This window comes from Lepidochelys olivacea, assembly GCF_965140295.1.
Source record: "Lepidochelys olivacea isolate rLepOli2 genome assembly, chromosome: 17".
Taxonomy (NCBI): Eukaryota; Metazoa; Chordata; order Testudines; family Cheloniidae; genus Lepidochelys; species Lepidochelys olivacea.
In genome coordinates this window covers 4998720-5014756 of record NC_140427.1, presented here as the reverse complement: position 1 = coordinate 5014756, position 16037 = coordinate 4998720, and the positions used below count along the sequence as shown (strand labels likewise).

Genomic DNA, 16037 nt, shown 5'->3' with positions numbered 1-16037 from the left:
CAGGTGAAGTTACTGAAGAGATGGGATGAACTTTCACTGTTGGCAGTATGACCCAGACTGAGGCCTCCACGATAGTGTTGTGGTGGGTAGGGTCTCTGCTTCCTTCAGCCACTTACTGCATTTGGTGTGGTCTTTCTGTTTTGCTGAGATCCTTAAATACCTGACTGTGTTCCTGTAGCTTGTTCAATCACCATGTTGGAACAAGGCTTCTTTTATTTCCAGGGCTTCCTTAGTTTTGCCTCTGAGGGACTCAGAAGCCATTGGAGTTATAACTCTGAGCCAGTTGAATTTGCAGTGAGATACTTAGAATTCTGAAAGTGTAACATATAGAAGATTTCCAAGTTGATCTAATTCTGGCTAATTAACATAGACTCACGTAGATAGTATCTCTTAGAGCTGACCTGGGGCAGCAAGGGACCTAAGGGACTTCCTTTACTTCAGATTTCTCCTCTGAATTGTCAGTTAATGTGAAATGATTATAAAATTTATTCTTATATCCAAGAAATGCACTTGCCAACAAACTGATGAGCAGGTGAACTCAAACTTGTCCAGAGATATGGAAAGGCTCTCCGTCGCCATGACTGGCGCACTAAGGGAAAGCAAAGCACCCAGCACGAAAGAACCTCTGCCCACTGTTCCCATTGAGAGAGCTGCTGAGAGCAGATGACCTATGTCACTAGAGCCCAGAGGAAGGGGATGGAGTTTGATTATGTTAGATGAAATAGGATCATTCTGTGTTGGGCACCCATTTCTTTTTCACACATTAGAGTAACTACAGAGGGCACTGTGTACACAACTGGTCTGAAACTTCTTTGAGCGTGTCTGCACTATACAAATTGGTGCTAGCAGTCTTTTATGGAGTGGGTGAGGGACCTGATTCATGTTGTTGCATGTTGTCTTTTTTTGCTGGTGTGAACAGGAAAAAAGGTGCTATTCCCATTTTTTTAGGCAGTCTTGATTAACACTAAAATTGTTCCCTAACACTGTCCTGTTTTCCATCTGCACTGGCAATAAAAAGTAACATGGATTTCTCCCTGCCCTCAAGGGAAACAGTACTATCACTGATTCTTTGCTCTTATCACATAGGCAGCCTTGTGTCTCTTGCTATGTTAAAGGGATTGTCAGGTCAAATTTGGGACAAATCTAATAAAAATGAAGCATTTAAAAATCTGAAACCAATAGAAATGTTCCAAGATTTTTAAAAGATATTTATGGAAACCGTTTAACAAACATCTTCTTGTAGTATTTGCAACCCAGTCCTTGCAGCAGTTTGCTAGTGCATGGGAGCTTGGATGTGAAACTGACATATCCTCTACAAATCCTTCCAGTCTTAATAATGAAAGAGTTTAAAGAAAAAGAAACTACTGATGGAGGTTACAAACATTTTTAACCTTCGTATTCGTTTAACCTTTCTCTTGTAAAGCATCATCCTACTCTATAAAAGACCGAGACCAGCGGAGGCACCAGGCAATGTGGCGTGTGCCACCTGACTTAAAGATGCTGAAGCGACTCAAAACTCAAATGGCTGAAGTTCGAAGCAAAATGTCTGATGTAAAAAACCAGCTGTCAGAAGTAAGAAGCAGCAATGCTGGCTCTTGTGAGGGGCAACCCAGCTTCCTCCCTGGTGATCAAGGGCCTTTGGCTGCCTGTGGCACAGAAAGCTGCAGCAAGTTACAAGAAATAGGAATGGAGTTGCTGACAAAATCATCAATTACAAGCTGTTACATAAAGAGTTGTAAGTGTGGGATGCGGGAGGGGAAGGGTTAAAGCTGTCACTGTATCTAGGTGTCTGGGAATAGATATATTCAGCCTTTTTATAGTTTAAACTTTATAGCTGAATTTGTTTATAGTAAATATCTTTTGAGAGGCAGAAACATGAAACTCATAGGGATCTGGGGCAAAAATTGGGGATTGGTCCTGCTTTGAGCAGGGGGTTGGACTAGATGATCTCCTGAGGTCCCTTCCAACCCTGATATTCTATGTTTGATAGAAATTAAATGGCTTCTCTAGAAACTGGTTCTAACGTTTTCAGCAAGGGCATTGTAGTTATTAATAATATTCCAGAATGTGATGAGAATCTTTGAAGCCCACTGCAGATGTTATTTACCTAATTTCATGTTGACCTTATGGACAGGAAGCATGAAGTTTAATCTTCTGTAAAGACAATTTTTGGTGGCAAAGGTTACCTGCAGACTATATGCGGATCACCCCTACACTTTGTCAATTTTGTTACTAAAATGTGACTGACCTTGCAAAAATCCAAGAAATCTCACAGAGCTCCAGAGAGTGAGTAATTTGTTCTCATTGCATGAGAATCTTTTTCTTCGCGTGTCGGTGTGAATCCCACAGTAGGTGCTTGTGTGTGAGATCAGAGTCTTTTGAATAGCAGCGTCACACACGTGTCCCCTGTGCCTCTTTATGCTCCCATACGAAAGTCCTAAAGGCCAGGGCAGCCACATCTCTCCCTCAGTCCCCTCTTATTGCTCATGGCAGCAAGATGGAACCTAACAAGTGTCTGACCTGGTAGTTCTTAGCTCCGGCTAAATTTCTCAAAATTCTTCACAAATCTTCAGAACTCTTCTGATCTACTATTATACAACCTCTGTGAACACCTTTGACCCATCTAGATTGAATACTGATTGCCAGACACTTCTGTATGCTCCCTTAGTGTACAGGGATTCTCAACATGGTGGATTTGAAACTTGTGGGCTTCAAGCTTGCACATTCTGTGATGGACTAATTACTTCGAAAGATGGACATAGCAGGTGCCTCTTCTGTTTAGGAGAGTCATATATACTAAGTAGATGTTTGGTGTGCATATCTTTGATCACAAGAATGTGTAAGTCACATGGCCTGGGGTTGAAGCTTCATCTCCTGGAGCAATCTATGAAGGCCTTTTCAGATCCTGAGGAGATGGCACCAGAGTCCTGACAGTGGACAAAACAGACTTCATCAAGCAGCTGTCTAGCAGACAAACAACTCCAAAGACCAGTGCGGAGAAGATGGCAGTGCAAGAAAAGACCTGGCATCAGCACCAGTGCCCCCAGCTCTGAAGCAGACTCCAGCTATGTTGCAGATGTTGGCACTAAAGCACACACTGTGATACTGAAGTCTGGTACTGAAGTCCAGCACCAAGAGGAGCCATTTTAAACCGGAGCAGAGACTCCACACACTGCTCAGAGCCTTCCTACAAGAATAGACCATGTAAAGTTTCTGGAGACAAATCCACAAAGCCTTGCATGGGTCTGAGGGCTGATGTTGAGGAGCAGCCTGTGGCACAAAGGAAAACTCCTCCAGCACCAACTCAAGATTAGGTGTTGCACTGCTCAGCAATTATGCCCATAGCAAATGAGCCTCTGGATGAGCTAGGTCTGTAACCTGTATTGAGGCACCTGCTGGTACTGATACAGACCCTGGTACTGAGAACGCCATCCATATTTCTCTGTACTACCCATAGAGGTGGTCTGTTCCTCCTCTCCATCACCGGTGCATACGTTCCCAACATCCTTAAGCAGAGAACCCTCTCCTCTACAATCTGTGATCAATATCCCAAAGAGGCCTACCTGCGCTCCCTGCAGGACCTAACCACTATCACAAAAGGAACGGCATTGGACTAGCCAATATCAAGCTAGCCAGTGATATCCCCATGACATGCCACCCTGTTGGGCTCACTGGGGTTTGCCATGTCAGTGTGCTAGGAGCACGCTGGAGAGCAGAAGTGTTCGCTTCCCCATCACCTCTCTGCCAGACCACAGGGAGGGCCATCAAGAACAAGCAGATCTGCAGGCTGAGGAACACCAATGTCCTGCTTTACCACCAAAAGACTTCTCAGCCTTGTTGCCTGCTGAAGTTGTGTCTTCAGCATAACTTCAAGTTTTCCAAAAGCTCCTTCTGAGAATTTCAGACACTCTAGGGAGGGCTGCATTGGAGAAATGTCGTAAATTTGATATTTTTGACAACTGAGTGTCCATTCAGAATTGCTCTTCCCATAAATGAGGGACAGCTTGACCTGGCTAAAGCCTTATGGCAGACACTTGCCCATGTACTAGGTAGAGAAGCAGTATTAGGTTCCTTAAGCAGGTTTTGAGTTCTTTATGCCCACCCCAATCCAGGTTCCTTGGTTGAAGATCTAATTTATATTGGGATTTTATCTTCGAGCCATGGTCAGATTGTTCAATACATCATTTTACACTTAAGCTGGTTTTCTTGGTAGCTATCATCTCAATATGGAGGGTCAGTGCACTCCAAGCCCTTACTCCTTATGCATCCTTTTATAGAGAGAATGTGATTCTAAATTTGTAATGTGGTTGGGGAGTTTCATCTAAATCAATCAATTAACCCGCCAGTTTTCTTCCTGAAATCATTCAGCACCAGGTGAGAGAAAGACAGGTACTTTGGGATTTTTCCAGAGCATTACTTTATTACATTGATAAGACTAAAGCTTTCCAGATGCTCTCTCCCCCTTTTCATGAGTAGCTGGCTTGTCAAAAGGCTCTCTGAGTGGATCCCACTCTGCAACTCCACCCATTATCAACTACTAGTCCACCTCTCCCTTCAGTTGTCAAGTTGCGCTCCACCAGGACACAGGCAGTGTCATCAGCCTGCTTCAGAAATGTGCCTGAATCTGAGTTTGTAAAGTAGTGATGTGGAGCCGACCCACTGACTTTCAATGAAGATTACACCCTTTACATGGCAGCTAGGTCTGGTACTAAGTTTGGGAGAGCAGTACATCAATCCTTTTAACTAATGCAGCTGATGTTTCTTGCCCCCACCATCGAAGGGGAGTACAGCTTCCCAGTCACCTACAGTGGGATCAGCACTGGCACATACTTGTAGAGAACAATTTCTCACTCTGTAGTAACTGTGGTTCTTTGAGATGCTGTAGTTAGGGTGAATCCCATGACCTACCCTCCATCTCTGCTTTTGGATTCCTCAGCTAGCATCTGCTTTAAATTGTGAGAGACTTGAGGGAGGGTTGGGGACTACTCTGCCTTTTACACTCACACCAGGAACACAAGGAGACTAGGGCTGCATGTGTGGCCTCAACAGACACTGCTGTTGAAAAGACTCCGATCTTGTGCGCACATACAGTGGGTTCATACTAACAATCCCATCTCAAAAAATTAAGGTAACCATTCCTGATCTGGTCTCAGGATTATTATTGATTAAGTGAGTGGCTTCTTCTCCACATACCTTCACAACAGGAATAATATGTAATGAAAATCTTGAATGAGTTTGAGAGAGGGGGACAATGTGGTGGCTCCAAGAATAAAGGGGAAGAGAATGTCTAGCGCCTTTGCATCAGTTAATTCCACTTCAGGCCAAAATAAAGATGGGATGATGCAGAGAATTGACTGGATGCCTAGGCAGTACATTCACACGCCTTTCGATTAAATATCTTTGCAGTCACAAGTAAGAAAAGTAATTCACCCAAAGCTACTCGTTCTGGAGCAGCAGGAAGCCTGTCTCTTCGAAGAGCAATGGACTGTGGGGACAATAATCTTCGCTCAAAGGGAGACTGCCAGACTTCCTCTGAAGGTAAATCTGAAATGTGGGAGTGCTTTAAATATGCTTTGGAATGCATCAGGGAAGAAGCTTTTTAACAGCATATCCTTGCTCATAAAGTTCCCGTCTTTGATTAAACTTTGTACATAAACCAGATACTATTTCCCCTAAACATGATTAACATTATTGCACCAATAACATTACACCATCTTACTAAGCCTTTGTGTCTAGCGTTCATGCTCGGTGTTCCTGGGACTTCCATTTTCTAACAGTAACCTGCCTATCTTAAATAGTTTTAATACCCTAAATTGGTGTTTGTAATATCTTGTACTTAATTACTACATTTACAAGCAAGTTACTGCTGAAACTTACCAGCCAGGGCTTAAATTCTTTGTTCTGTTTCCTCTAAAGGAAATACAAGAAAATTCTGCTTAAGTCCTTGTGAGACTTACTCCTGCACCATGTGGTAATAGAATTGGACATTATGGCCACCAGGAAAACTCTTACACTTTTTAGTGCAGCTCTACCAGTGGTAGCAACAGTGAAAACTGTAATGCAGCAGTTCATAGAATCATAGAATATCAGGGTTGGAAGGGACCTCAGGAGGTCATCTAGTCCAACCCCCTGCTCAAAAGCAGGACCCATCCCCAATTAAATCATCCCAGCCAGGGCTTTGTCAAGCCTGACCTTAAAAACTTCTAAGGAAGGAGATTCCACCACCTCCCTAGGCAACGCATTCCAGTGTTTCACCACCCTCCTATTGAAAAAGTTTTTCCTAATATCCAACCTAAACCTCCCCCACTGCAACTTGAGACCATTACTCCTTGTCCTGTCCTCTTCTACCACTGAGAATAGTCTAGAACCATCCTCTCTGGAACCACCTCTCAGGTAGTTGAAAGCAGCTATCAAATCCCCCCTCATTCTTCTCTTCTGCAGACTAAACAATCCCAGTTCCCTCAGCCTCTCCTCATAAATCATGTGTTCCAGACCCCTAATCATTTTTGTTGCCCTTCGCTGGACTCTTTCCAATTTATCCACATCCTTCTTGTAGTGTGGGGCCCAAAACTGGACACAGTACTCCAGATGAGGCCTCACCAATGTCGAATAGAGGGGGACGATCACGTCCCTCGATCTGCTCGCTATGCCCCTACTTATACATCCCAAAATGCCATTGGCCTTCTTGGCAACAAGGGCACACTGCTGACTCATATCCAGTTTCTCGTCCACTGTCACCCCTAGGTCCTCTTCCGCAGAACTGCTGCCTAGCCATTCGGTCCCTAGTTTGTAGCTGTGCATTGGGTTCTTCCGTCCTAAGTGCAGGACCCTGCACTTATCCTTATTGAACCTCATCAGATTTCTTTTGGCCCAATCCTCCAATTTGTCTAGGTCCCTCTGTATCCTATCCCTGCCCTCCAGCGTATCTACCACTCCTCCCAGTTTAGTATCATCCGCAAATTTGCTGAGAGTGCAATCCACACCATTCTCCAGATCATTTATGAAGATATTGAACAAAACCGGCCCCTGGGGCACTCCACTTGACACCGGCTGCCAACTAGACATGGAGCCATTGATCACTACCCGTTGAGCCCGACAATCTAGCCAACTTTCTACCCACCTTATAGTGCATTCATCCAGCCCATACTTCTTTAACTTGCTGACAAGAATACTGTGGGAGACCGTGTCAAAAGCTTTGCTAAAGTCAAGACACAATACATCCACTGCTTTCCCTTCATCCACAGAACCAGTAATCTCATCATAGAAGGCGATTCGATTAGTCAGGCATGACCTTCCCTTGGTGAATCCATGCTGACTGTTCCTGATCACTTTCCTCTCATGTAAGTGCTTCAGGATTGATTCTTTGAGGACCTGCTCCATGATTTTTCCGGGGACTGAACTGAGGCTGACTGGCCTGTAGTTCCCAGGATCCTCCTTCTTCCCTTTTTTAAAGATTGGCACTACATTAGCCTTTTTCCAGTCATCCGGGACTTCCCCCGTTCGCCACGAGTTTTCAAAGATAACGGCCAATGGCTCTGCAATCACAGCCGCCAGTTCCTTTAGCACTCTCGGGTGCAACTCGTCCGGCCCCATGGACTTGTGCACATCCAGCTTTTCTAAATAGTCCCTAACCACCTCTTTCTCCACAGAGGGCTGGCCATCTATTCCCCATGTTGTGATGCCCAGCGCAGCAGTCTGGGAGCTGACCTTGTTCATGAAGACAGAGGCAAAAAAAGCATTGAGTACATTAGCTTTTTCCACATCCTCTGTCACTAGGTTGCCTCCCTCATTCATTAAGGGGCCCACACTTTCCTTGGCTTTCTTCTTGTTGCCAACATACCTGAAGAAACCCTTCTTGTTACTCTTAACATCTCTCGCTAGCTGCAGCTCCAGGTGCGATTTGGCCCTTCTAATTTCTTTCCTACATGCCCGAGCAATATTTTTATGCTCTTCCCTGGTCATATGTCCAACCTTCCACTTCTTGTAAGCTTCTTTTTTATGCTTAAGATCCGCTAGGATTTCACCGTTAAGCCAAGCTGGTCGCCTGCCATATTTACTATTCTTTCAACACATCGGGATGGTTTGTCCCTGTAACCTCAACAGGGATTCCTTGAAATACAGCCAGCTCTCCTGGACTCCTTTCCCCTTCATGTTAGTCCCCCAGGGGATCCTACCCATCCGTTCCCTGAGGGAGTTTAAGTCTGCTTTCCTGAAGTCCAGGGTCCATATCCTGCTGCTTACCTTTCTTCCCTGTGTCAGGATCCTGAACTCAACCAACTCATGGTCACTGCCTCCCAGATTCCCATCCACTTTTGCTTCCCCTACTAATTCTTCCCGGTTTGTGAGCAGCAGGTCAAAAAAAGCTCCCCCCCTAGTTGGCTCCTCTAGCACTTGCACCAGGAAGTTGTCCCCTATGCTTTCCAAAAACTTCCTGGATTGTCTAAAATTGTTCTCAAATTGAGAATTGCAAATGGGTGTGTATGTGTGGGGTGTTACAGTTCATGCTAATGGGATCCCAGGGAGAGGTCCCAGAATGGAAAGAGATTGAGAACTGCTGCTCTTGTGTATGCACATGGGAGCTAAATCATCTGTACCCTGTGGCTTTCACCATTGCTATCCCCAGAGGTGCTGCACCAGTGCAGAGAAACACCTCTATATTTTCCCTGTTTAGACCAGCCACATAGATCAAAAAACAGATAATTTTCTGTATTGGTGAACCTGTGGAATTGCTGACATATGGGAAACTAATTTTCATAGTTCACACAAATCCAAAAGGTTCATCTATACTGGGAAATCTTGTAAGTGCTTTTTTGAACCTATGCTACCAGAAGTGGAAGCTGTAGGTGGCTTTTCTGAACCTGTGCTACCAGAAGTGGAAGCTGTAGGTGAGATGATATGTTTTTGGAAAGCACGCATTAAGTGATCCTAATGGCAAATGCTGCTCAGATGGTGACTTGAAAAATTTTGAAATGTTTCTTAAGTGCCAATTATCTTCACCTTTTCTCTTTAGGTTCAGTAGGAAGCTCAAAGTCTGGCAGTAGGCATAGCTCTCCCAGGTCCTTGACTAATGGTAATGCTCCTGATGCACTGCCTAAGCCAGAGGAAAAAGAGTGCGAAGGCTCAGATTCTGATGTGGGCGTTTCGGCTTTAAACGGCTTAACAACTGTGGAGAAGACAAGAAAAGCTGTCGCTTTGGTGTAAGTGCTTTTCTCACTGAATTATAAATGGAATATTCAAAATCAAGCCTTATATATCAAGGAATGTAAATTACTTTGAAGACATTCACATTTTTCTGCTGCTCCCTTTGGACATTCAGCTTTGGCCCATAAGGGAGTTGTATGTCCTCATTTTTCTATTTAAAGAACTTTTGAGGGTCGTAGCAGCTCATTTTAACTAAAGCTGAAGCATCAGTAGCTGTAGACTGCCCATTTAGATTTGCCCATTTAGACTTGCAAGTCAGACTTTTGTCCGTTTTTCTAATATTTCCTACATTAATGTTCTATCCAACAGGATTTTACATCTAGTTTCCTTATATAGGAGAGGCGATTTCACTGAGAATCCACCATTCCTTTCTTTTCCTCACTTCTGATTTTTCTGTGCTTCTCCAAATACAGTTGATAGTTACACAACATGTGTAGTAGTAGTTTTGGTTTTTCTAAATAGCAGGCCAGTGAATGGTGGGGTGGGCTGTGTCTTGGGTTTTTTTGTGCAAACAGACAGTTATGTTGCATTCTGTGCTTGCTTTCTGTCATTGATGTGAGGCAATAGTATGAAAGGGTAGGTTTAAGAAAACTTAAATGGGCATGCTGTACAGAGGTATAAACTCCAGATGCTGAATGTGACATAGCATTGTGGGTCAGGGGAGGATACATTCTTTGGAGAGCATCAATTATGTACTTTCCGATCTCAAAATGGAACCCTGTAAATATTCCAAATAACTTGAAAGTTGGAAGTTCCCAGAAGCATAGGAGAGGCTCCCCTGATGCTAAACTGTGTGTAACACTAGGAGGAGAAGCTGCCACCATGGTTGGACTTAATGCTTTAGGTGCTGATGCTGTTTTTCCCCCAACCCCATTTTAAGGTCAAATTCTAAAGGATGTCATACAGAAGGAACACAACCAACTGATCTAGAGAACAACTCGGAAACTGGGGAGCTACAGGCCATTCTCTCTGAAGGCACCTCAGTAGAGCCAGAGGAAGGTAAAGGCAAGATCAAAGAAAATAAATGCTCAAATACTGTAGTGACACTTTTTAAAACAGGGATAGTTGATTATTTTTTGTCAAGGTCCAAATTTCTTGGTCAAGGTATAGTCAAGGTCCAGACTCCAGAGAAAATAATGATAAATAAAACGGTTTCAGGGTCAATTCAAAAGCATCTACTGGTCTGGATTTGGCCCAGGGTCTGCCTATTGACTACCCCTTTAAAACAAGAGTGTTTCTGTAAACTATGTGAAAATCTGTTTACTTGGAGGGCTGCAACATTTGGTAGATTTTTAATGAATAAAAGGATGACTTCTCACGTGTATGACAGAGAGGTATGATGGCATTCAGAGAGCACAGAGAAACTTTCAAGGACTTTTTTCTTAGTTTACATTTCTGGTTTATTTTTCTACCTCTGGAGGCTGTTTTCATCTTAAAACTTAACTTTAGAGATGAGGTTTGGAAAATTAGTAACTTAAAAGATGGATTGCACTTGTGTTCCTATTAAAATACAGTAAGAGACCTTATTGGGTATAAGGCTTCTGTTTGCAGGGGTAAGTCTGGTGGTGACTGTGACCATGTCTGCACTGGACACCTCTTAAGTCTAGTTTAAATAGGGTTTTGCGGTATGCAAGGTCCACTACTTCCTCTGAAAATCAGAAGAAATCACACAGTTGTTGAAAACACATTCCTGTCTCTTTCACCTTGTCTTTCCATGTTGGAGAAAATATTGTTGACTTTCTTATTGATATTCCATGCAGAAGTGTTTTTCATATCTTGCTAAAACTCTGCTGCCTTCCACCCCTGCACTAATTTGAATTTCAATGACTGATGAATTGTAGCTCAAAGCCTATATTAAGGTGCCAGCATCCATCTCTATCTGCAGTGTGCAATATTGTGTAGGTGTTGGCATTTACAGAAGGTCTCTCAGTGACATAAAACTGAATTTCTTCTCTTAGTCACTGCAGCGTGATCATGATGTGTTCCTGCAGTCCTCCTGTTACAGGAGGAAGCATTAAGAGGAAAATGTTTTTTTTGTTTTTTTTTTAAATAAAATATTTCATTGTTAAAACCTCAGGAAACAAATATTACGATTTATTTCCTTTCAGAGAGAAAAAATTGCAGAAGCATAACCATTTGTTTTCAGGTAGCTATGATTAGCTGTGAATTTTGAGAACTAGATCTTTCTTTGGGAGCATGTTTCATACCTAAGAGCAAACCCAGTTTCTCCATCTGACTTCAATCTCAGGTCAACATGTTGTGCTTGTGCGTTTATACTGATGTAATTCCAGAACATCTTCAGAGGAAAGGGTGGTTGAAGGGTTCATGTTTACATTTTTCTTAGTTAGCTCTGCTCAAAGATGACAGTGCCTAGAATTTGACAATGTGGGAATGAAGCTTTATTATGCTATTTTAAGAGCCCAGTCAACTTGTGGGTAAGGCAGCTGGAAGAGCACCTGGAATTGCTGTTTTCTCAGAACCATTTGTATTAAGTCTTGTGATAAGATCTTTTGAAATGAAGGGGTTTGGGCAGGGGGTGAAGTTATATAAAGAGTTGTGGAAATCTTAATACTCACTTAGTTGACCTGGGGTGTATGGCAAGGAGTGGAACATCTTTGTCTGGGGGACTGCGCTGCAAAACCGTTGGCATCTTGTTAGTCAGCAGTGCCACTCAGTCCATTAGCTGTCCTGAGCAGCTTTCTACCACTAATCATTAAGACTACGTTTTAGTCACAGGTATTTTTAGTAAAAGTCAGGGGAAGTAAACAAAAATGATGTGGGTGGTGTTGGCATGTGGCCCGGGATCCCCACGAGGGGAGCGGGGCTGGGCAGCTTGGGACCAGGGCTGAGGAGGGAGGCTGGGCGGTTGCATGTGGCTCAGGACCCCCGCTGGTGCTGGGGCGGAAGGGTTGGTGGGGCTAGCAGGCTCCCTACTAGGCTCCGCACAGCTCCCTGAAAGCAGCTGGCATGTCCCTGCAGCTCCTAGGTGGAGAGAAGGCCAGTGCAGCCCTGTGCACTGCCCCCATGATGAGCTCCTGCTCCGCAGCTCCCATTGTCCGGGAACCACAGCCAATGGGAGCTGCGGGGGCGGTGCCTCCAGGCAAGGGCAGGGTGCAGAGCCCCCTGGTCCCTCCGCCAAGAAGCTGCAGGGACATGCTGCCACTTCTGGGGAGCCCCCTTCTTCCTCCCCCCGAGGTAAGCGCCGCCCTGCACCCACAGCCCTGAGCCCTGTCCCACACCCAAACTGCCCCAGCAGCAGCTGATGCAACTGGCCTAGTGGCTGCCTGATCTGCTCTGCAGCGGCTGGCTCCGGGGCTGCCCGAAGTCTGAGGTCACGGAGCCTTACTAATCATTAGTTTCAAGTAGTGGCAAGACAAGTGGCTGTCTTCATTTGAGAAAAATGGGATGGGATATATTTGTAGGAAAATCATGTTGTGTGTTTGTGGCCTCTGAATAGGAAAGTTAACCCGATTTCAATGTGCTGCTGCTTGGAGGAGTTGGCCTGTAAGTCTGCTTAAAAGGCCATGACATGTCTTAAAACTACTAAAAAACATTCGGCCTTCGGTTCATGTACACGGTGGTCTATTGAAGCATTGGTAAGAATGAGGAAAGCAGCTAAAACAGAAAGGAAATGCAGTTATACAAGTTCACACTTACACCGTTTAGTTGGATTTTTATAGGGTTGCTCCTTTGAATTAAGTCTCCATTTAATAAGATAACCAGACTGAGAACATCTTTAAAACTGTTCCCCGAACATGTTCTGCTATTGATCTCTTAGTGCTTTTGTAAAGAAGTTTACACACTGCTCACTTTATCTTGTTCTCCTGCCAAGCCCGAGAATTTCACGTTGGTGCGTCTTGGGAAGGAAAGGAAGCTGAGAACTTTATGGCTACAGGAATCTCATTGCAGCAGGTTCTCCTTTGCTCTTTGCAGCTGGGCTATGTCAGAAGCACGTCCTTCACCTCCTGCCAGGCATGAGCAGCGATAGTGACATTGAATGTGACACAGAAAATGAAGAGCAGGAGGATGCCTCATCCACCTCAGATGCGTTTAATCATGCCTTTGATGTCCAGCCCTCAAGTGAAGGTAGAACAATTATATTGTGCAATCAGGGGCAGCTTTCCAAATGCTACTCCTGACATGGTTCTTGTGGGTAAAGGATACTGTTCGGGGCTAAGTTATTCCCAAAACTGTACAAGTCTTAGTGCCAAATGAAGGCTTCCAAATATCAGGTGTTGCTTGAGATCTCATTTTAAAATGGAGGTAAAGAAAGTGGGAGTGAATTTTTCCTAGCATTGAGATCCAAGATAGGACCAGTCTCCCAGCAGAAGTCCCCTTGCTTGAGTTATTTCAAAGTGGACTTGATTAAGCACCAGAGAGTAGACTACATGACCTAACAGGTTTCTTCCATCTGTTACTTGCCCCTGCCCAAGGCTGAAAGCCACAGAACAGGTGTAATGTTATGGCATTGTGGGCAGGATGCAGAGAGCATCTGCTGAGTACAGCAGGTCCTATGGTCACTGCAAAGCTGTGGTATCAGAGTGGTGAGCTGGGGAAGAGGCATGGGAACCTGTGGCTTCAGATTCACCATCCCAGTTGTGAGTAAAGGATACAGCTGCTTTGGGGGCTACAGTAGCAGCCAGCATGTAGGTTGTAGGATTGACTCTGTCCTCTGCATAAAATCTGACTGGCTTTGGGGCAGAAGAGTGGATTTGGCCCCAGTTATGAAAATTCTCAATTTTCATTGCAGAAAATAACAGTAAATGAGTGGTGGTAGCCGAAATGTCCCCTAGTAATGAGTTTGCATCTGAACTGACAGTAAACTGCTTTTGAATACTTTAGCTCAGTTTTAAAAGGACTGAAAGTGTCTACCATTTTGTGCTGTGAAAATGTTCAAAAACCTCTTAAAGGGTACTTGTAAAACCTTTACATGATTGCTAATTCTAAATAAATTTTGGTTAATGGTTGGAATAAATGCCAACAACAATATTAATAATCAGTAGAAGATCAGTGTCTTATTCTGAATTAGTAGTTTACTACAGAACTCCACAGCATAACATTGAATGTTACATTGCTGACTCACAAGAAAATTGAAACCACCACCAATTTGTACTCCACCATCATAGTTTTAAAATTGTAGAGCAGACTAATTCAGAATAAAGGTTCCAACTTTGTATCTGTCTTTCATCTGTTAAGAATCAAATCTTAATCTCTCAAAGAATTGCTGATTATAGATCTCATTAAATTACAGATTTTTAAATTTAACTGGTTTGGCAGCTCAGTCTTTAAGGATGCCATATAATTGTTTTTCAGTATTAGAGCTGTGTTCAGTTTTTTCTGAAGGTGATCAAATAGGCCCTGAAGACCTCAGCTTTGGTACTGGAGAGGACAATGCAAGGTAATTGCTAAAATAAGAACATTGACTTAATGGCAGTTAACTTATTGCAGTTTGGTTTGATAGTATGTAAAAAGGTCAAATCCAGATAAAGTTTTGCTGTGTCAAGAAACTGACACCTCCATCTGAAATACTCTGTGTGATGCCAATGCTCATTTACATGAAGGATATAAAGATGGAAGGGCATTATGTAATAACTAATATCCTACAACTTGTAAATACATCCCACTTTCCCATTGCTGCTGAAAGTAGATGAGATCCTGCTCCAGTTCCTTGATTTACTTAAAACGTCAAGACCTGTTAACTAATCTGCTTTGTCCGTAATGCAATTGCTAGAGGTAACATAGCACCAAGGCAGTGCTGATCCGGGGGGGGTCATTAATTTAGTATTTATGTACTTATCTTGGGAATTTTTAGATTTAAGTACCCTAAATCCTTTCTAATCCATAAAAAATTTATAATAGCGCTGCTACTATGGGTTCTTTTTAATGACTGAGATTGCATATGAACTGTCTCTTTTGGGCTAGGTAGAGGATTGGCTTGTTGACTGCAGAAGACTTTGAAGAGTTGGATTAACACTAGCCTGCTTGTGTCCCTGAGAAGAGGCACACTTCATAATGCTTATTTATTCCATCTGTATTTTTCTCATAGGGTGTGCACGCACTCCATTGTGCTGAATATAAAAGATTATGTAGTTCTTCCATGGCTGTTTTAAACCTGTTAATAGGGCAAGTTGCCCTATGAAAAAACTTAGCAAGACTGTATTCTTCATGGCTTTGGCAGGTTCAAATGCAGATTCTGAACAAATGTTCAAAAGGTGCTAGAGCCTTGTTCACATGTCTCTTTATCATATGATTGAAGCAGAGAATGTTGGGGAATAGCCTTCCCTTTTTATTATTAATGGTATGAAAACATTGTAGTTGTATTCATAGGGATTTAAGCTATTTAAAGGTAGGGTGAAAGTGGCCTGCACCAGAGTTAGTTTGTGTTTTTCTTCAGTCTCTAATTTGGACCAACTGAGAACATTGTTGCCAAACTTTTTACCACTGTGCGTTGCATTTGAGCAGCTAAAATGTTTTGTGAAGCTATAATGAAAGCTGAATAACTGGCTAGTGAAAAAGCATGAATAAATGTTAGTTGTGTTCTTGTCTCATCTGACTGTACTTGCTGAAACATTTGTTTTGTATGTAATGTTCAAGTGTTTAAGTGTGTACAAATCATATAGTTTAGTTTAAAACTGTTTGCACTTTTTGTTAATAAAATGAACACTGAAATACTGTGTGAAATTATTTTGTAGGGACAAGTATGATTGCAGATGCTGATGGGAAAGAAATATGCTGCTACCTAGTTAGAGTTCAGTCTGGGTTTTTTTAAACCTATATTGTAGTGGTGCTGAACCAGTATGTTCAGGCCACAATCTGCTCCAAATGAAACACTGTGT

The 16037-nt window shown here is 43.1% G+C and overlaps 1 protein-coding gene across 2 annotated transcripts in view; it reads left to right on the top strand.

Annotated features, from left to right (window-relative positions):
- TRIM37 (tripartite motif containing 37) overlaps positions 1–15836 on the top strand; it is a 48150-nt gene extending 32314 nt beyond the window's left edge. The window contains exons 20-26 of one of the 2 annotated variants that reach the window (XM_084651044.1): positions 1424–1735; positions 5407–5538; positions 9011–9197; positions 10082–10200; positions 13114–13287; positions 14515–14599; positions 15124–15836. In XM_084651044.1, coding sequence (XP_084507170.1) covers positions 1424–1735; positions 5407–5538; positions 9011–9197; positions 10082–10200; positions 13114–13287; positions 14515–14599; positions 15124–15127 — 1013 coding nt within the window. In that variant the 3' untranslated portion in view covers positions 15128–15836. The remainder of the gene's footprint in view (positions 1–1423; positions 1736–5406; positions 5539–9010; positions 9198–10081; positions 10201–13113; positions 13288–14514; positions 14600–15123) is intronic. The other variant, XM_084651045.1, reaches the window with a different exon arrangement.
- The last annotated feature ends 201 nt before the right edge of the window (positions 15837–16037 follow it).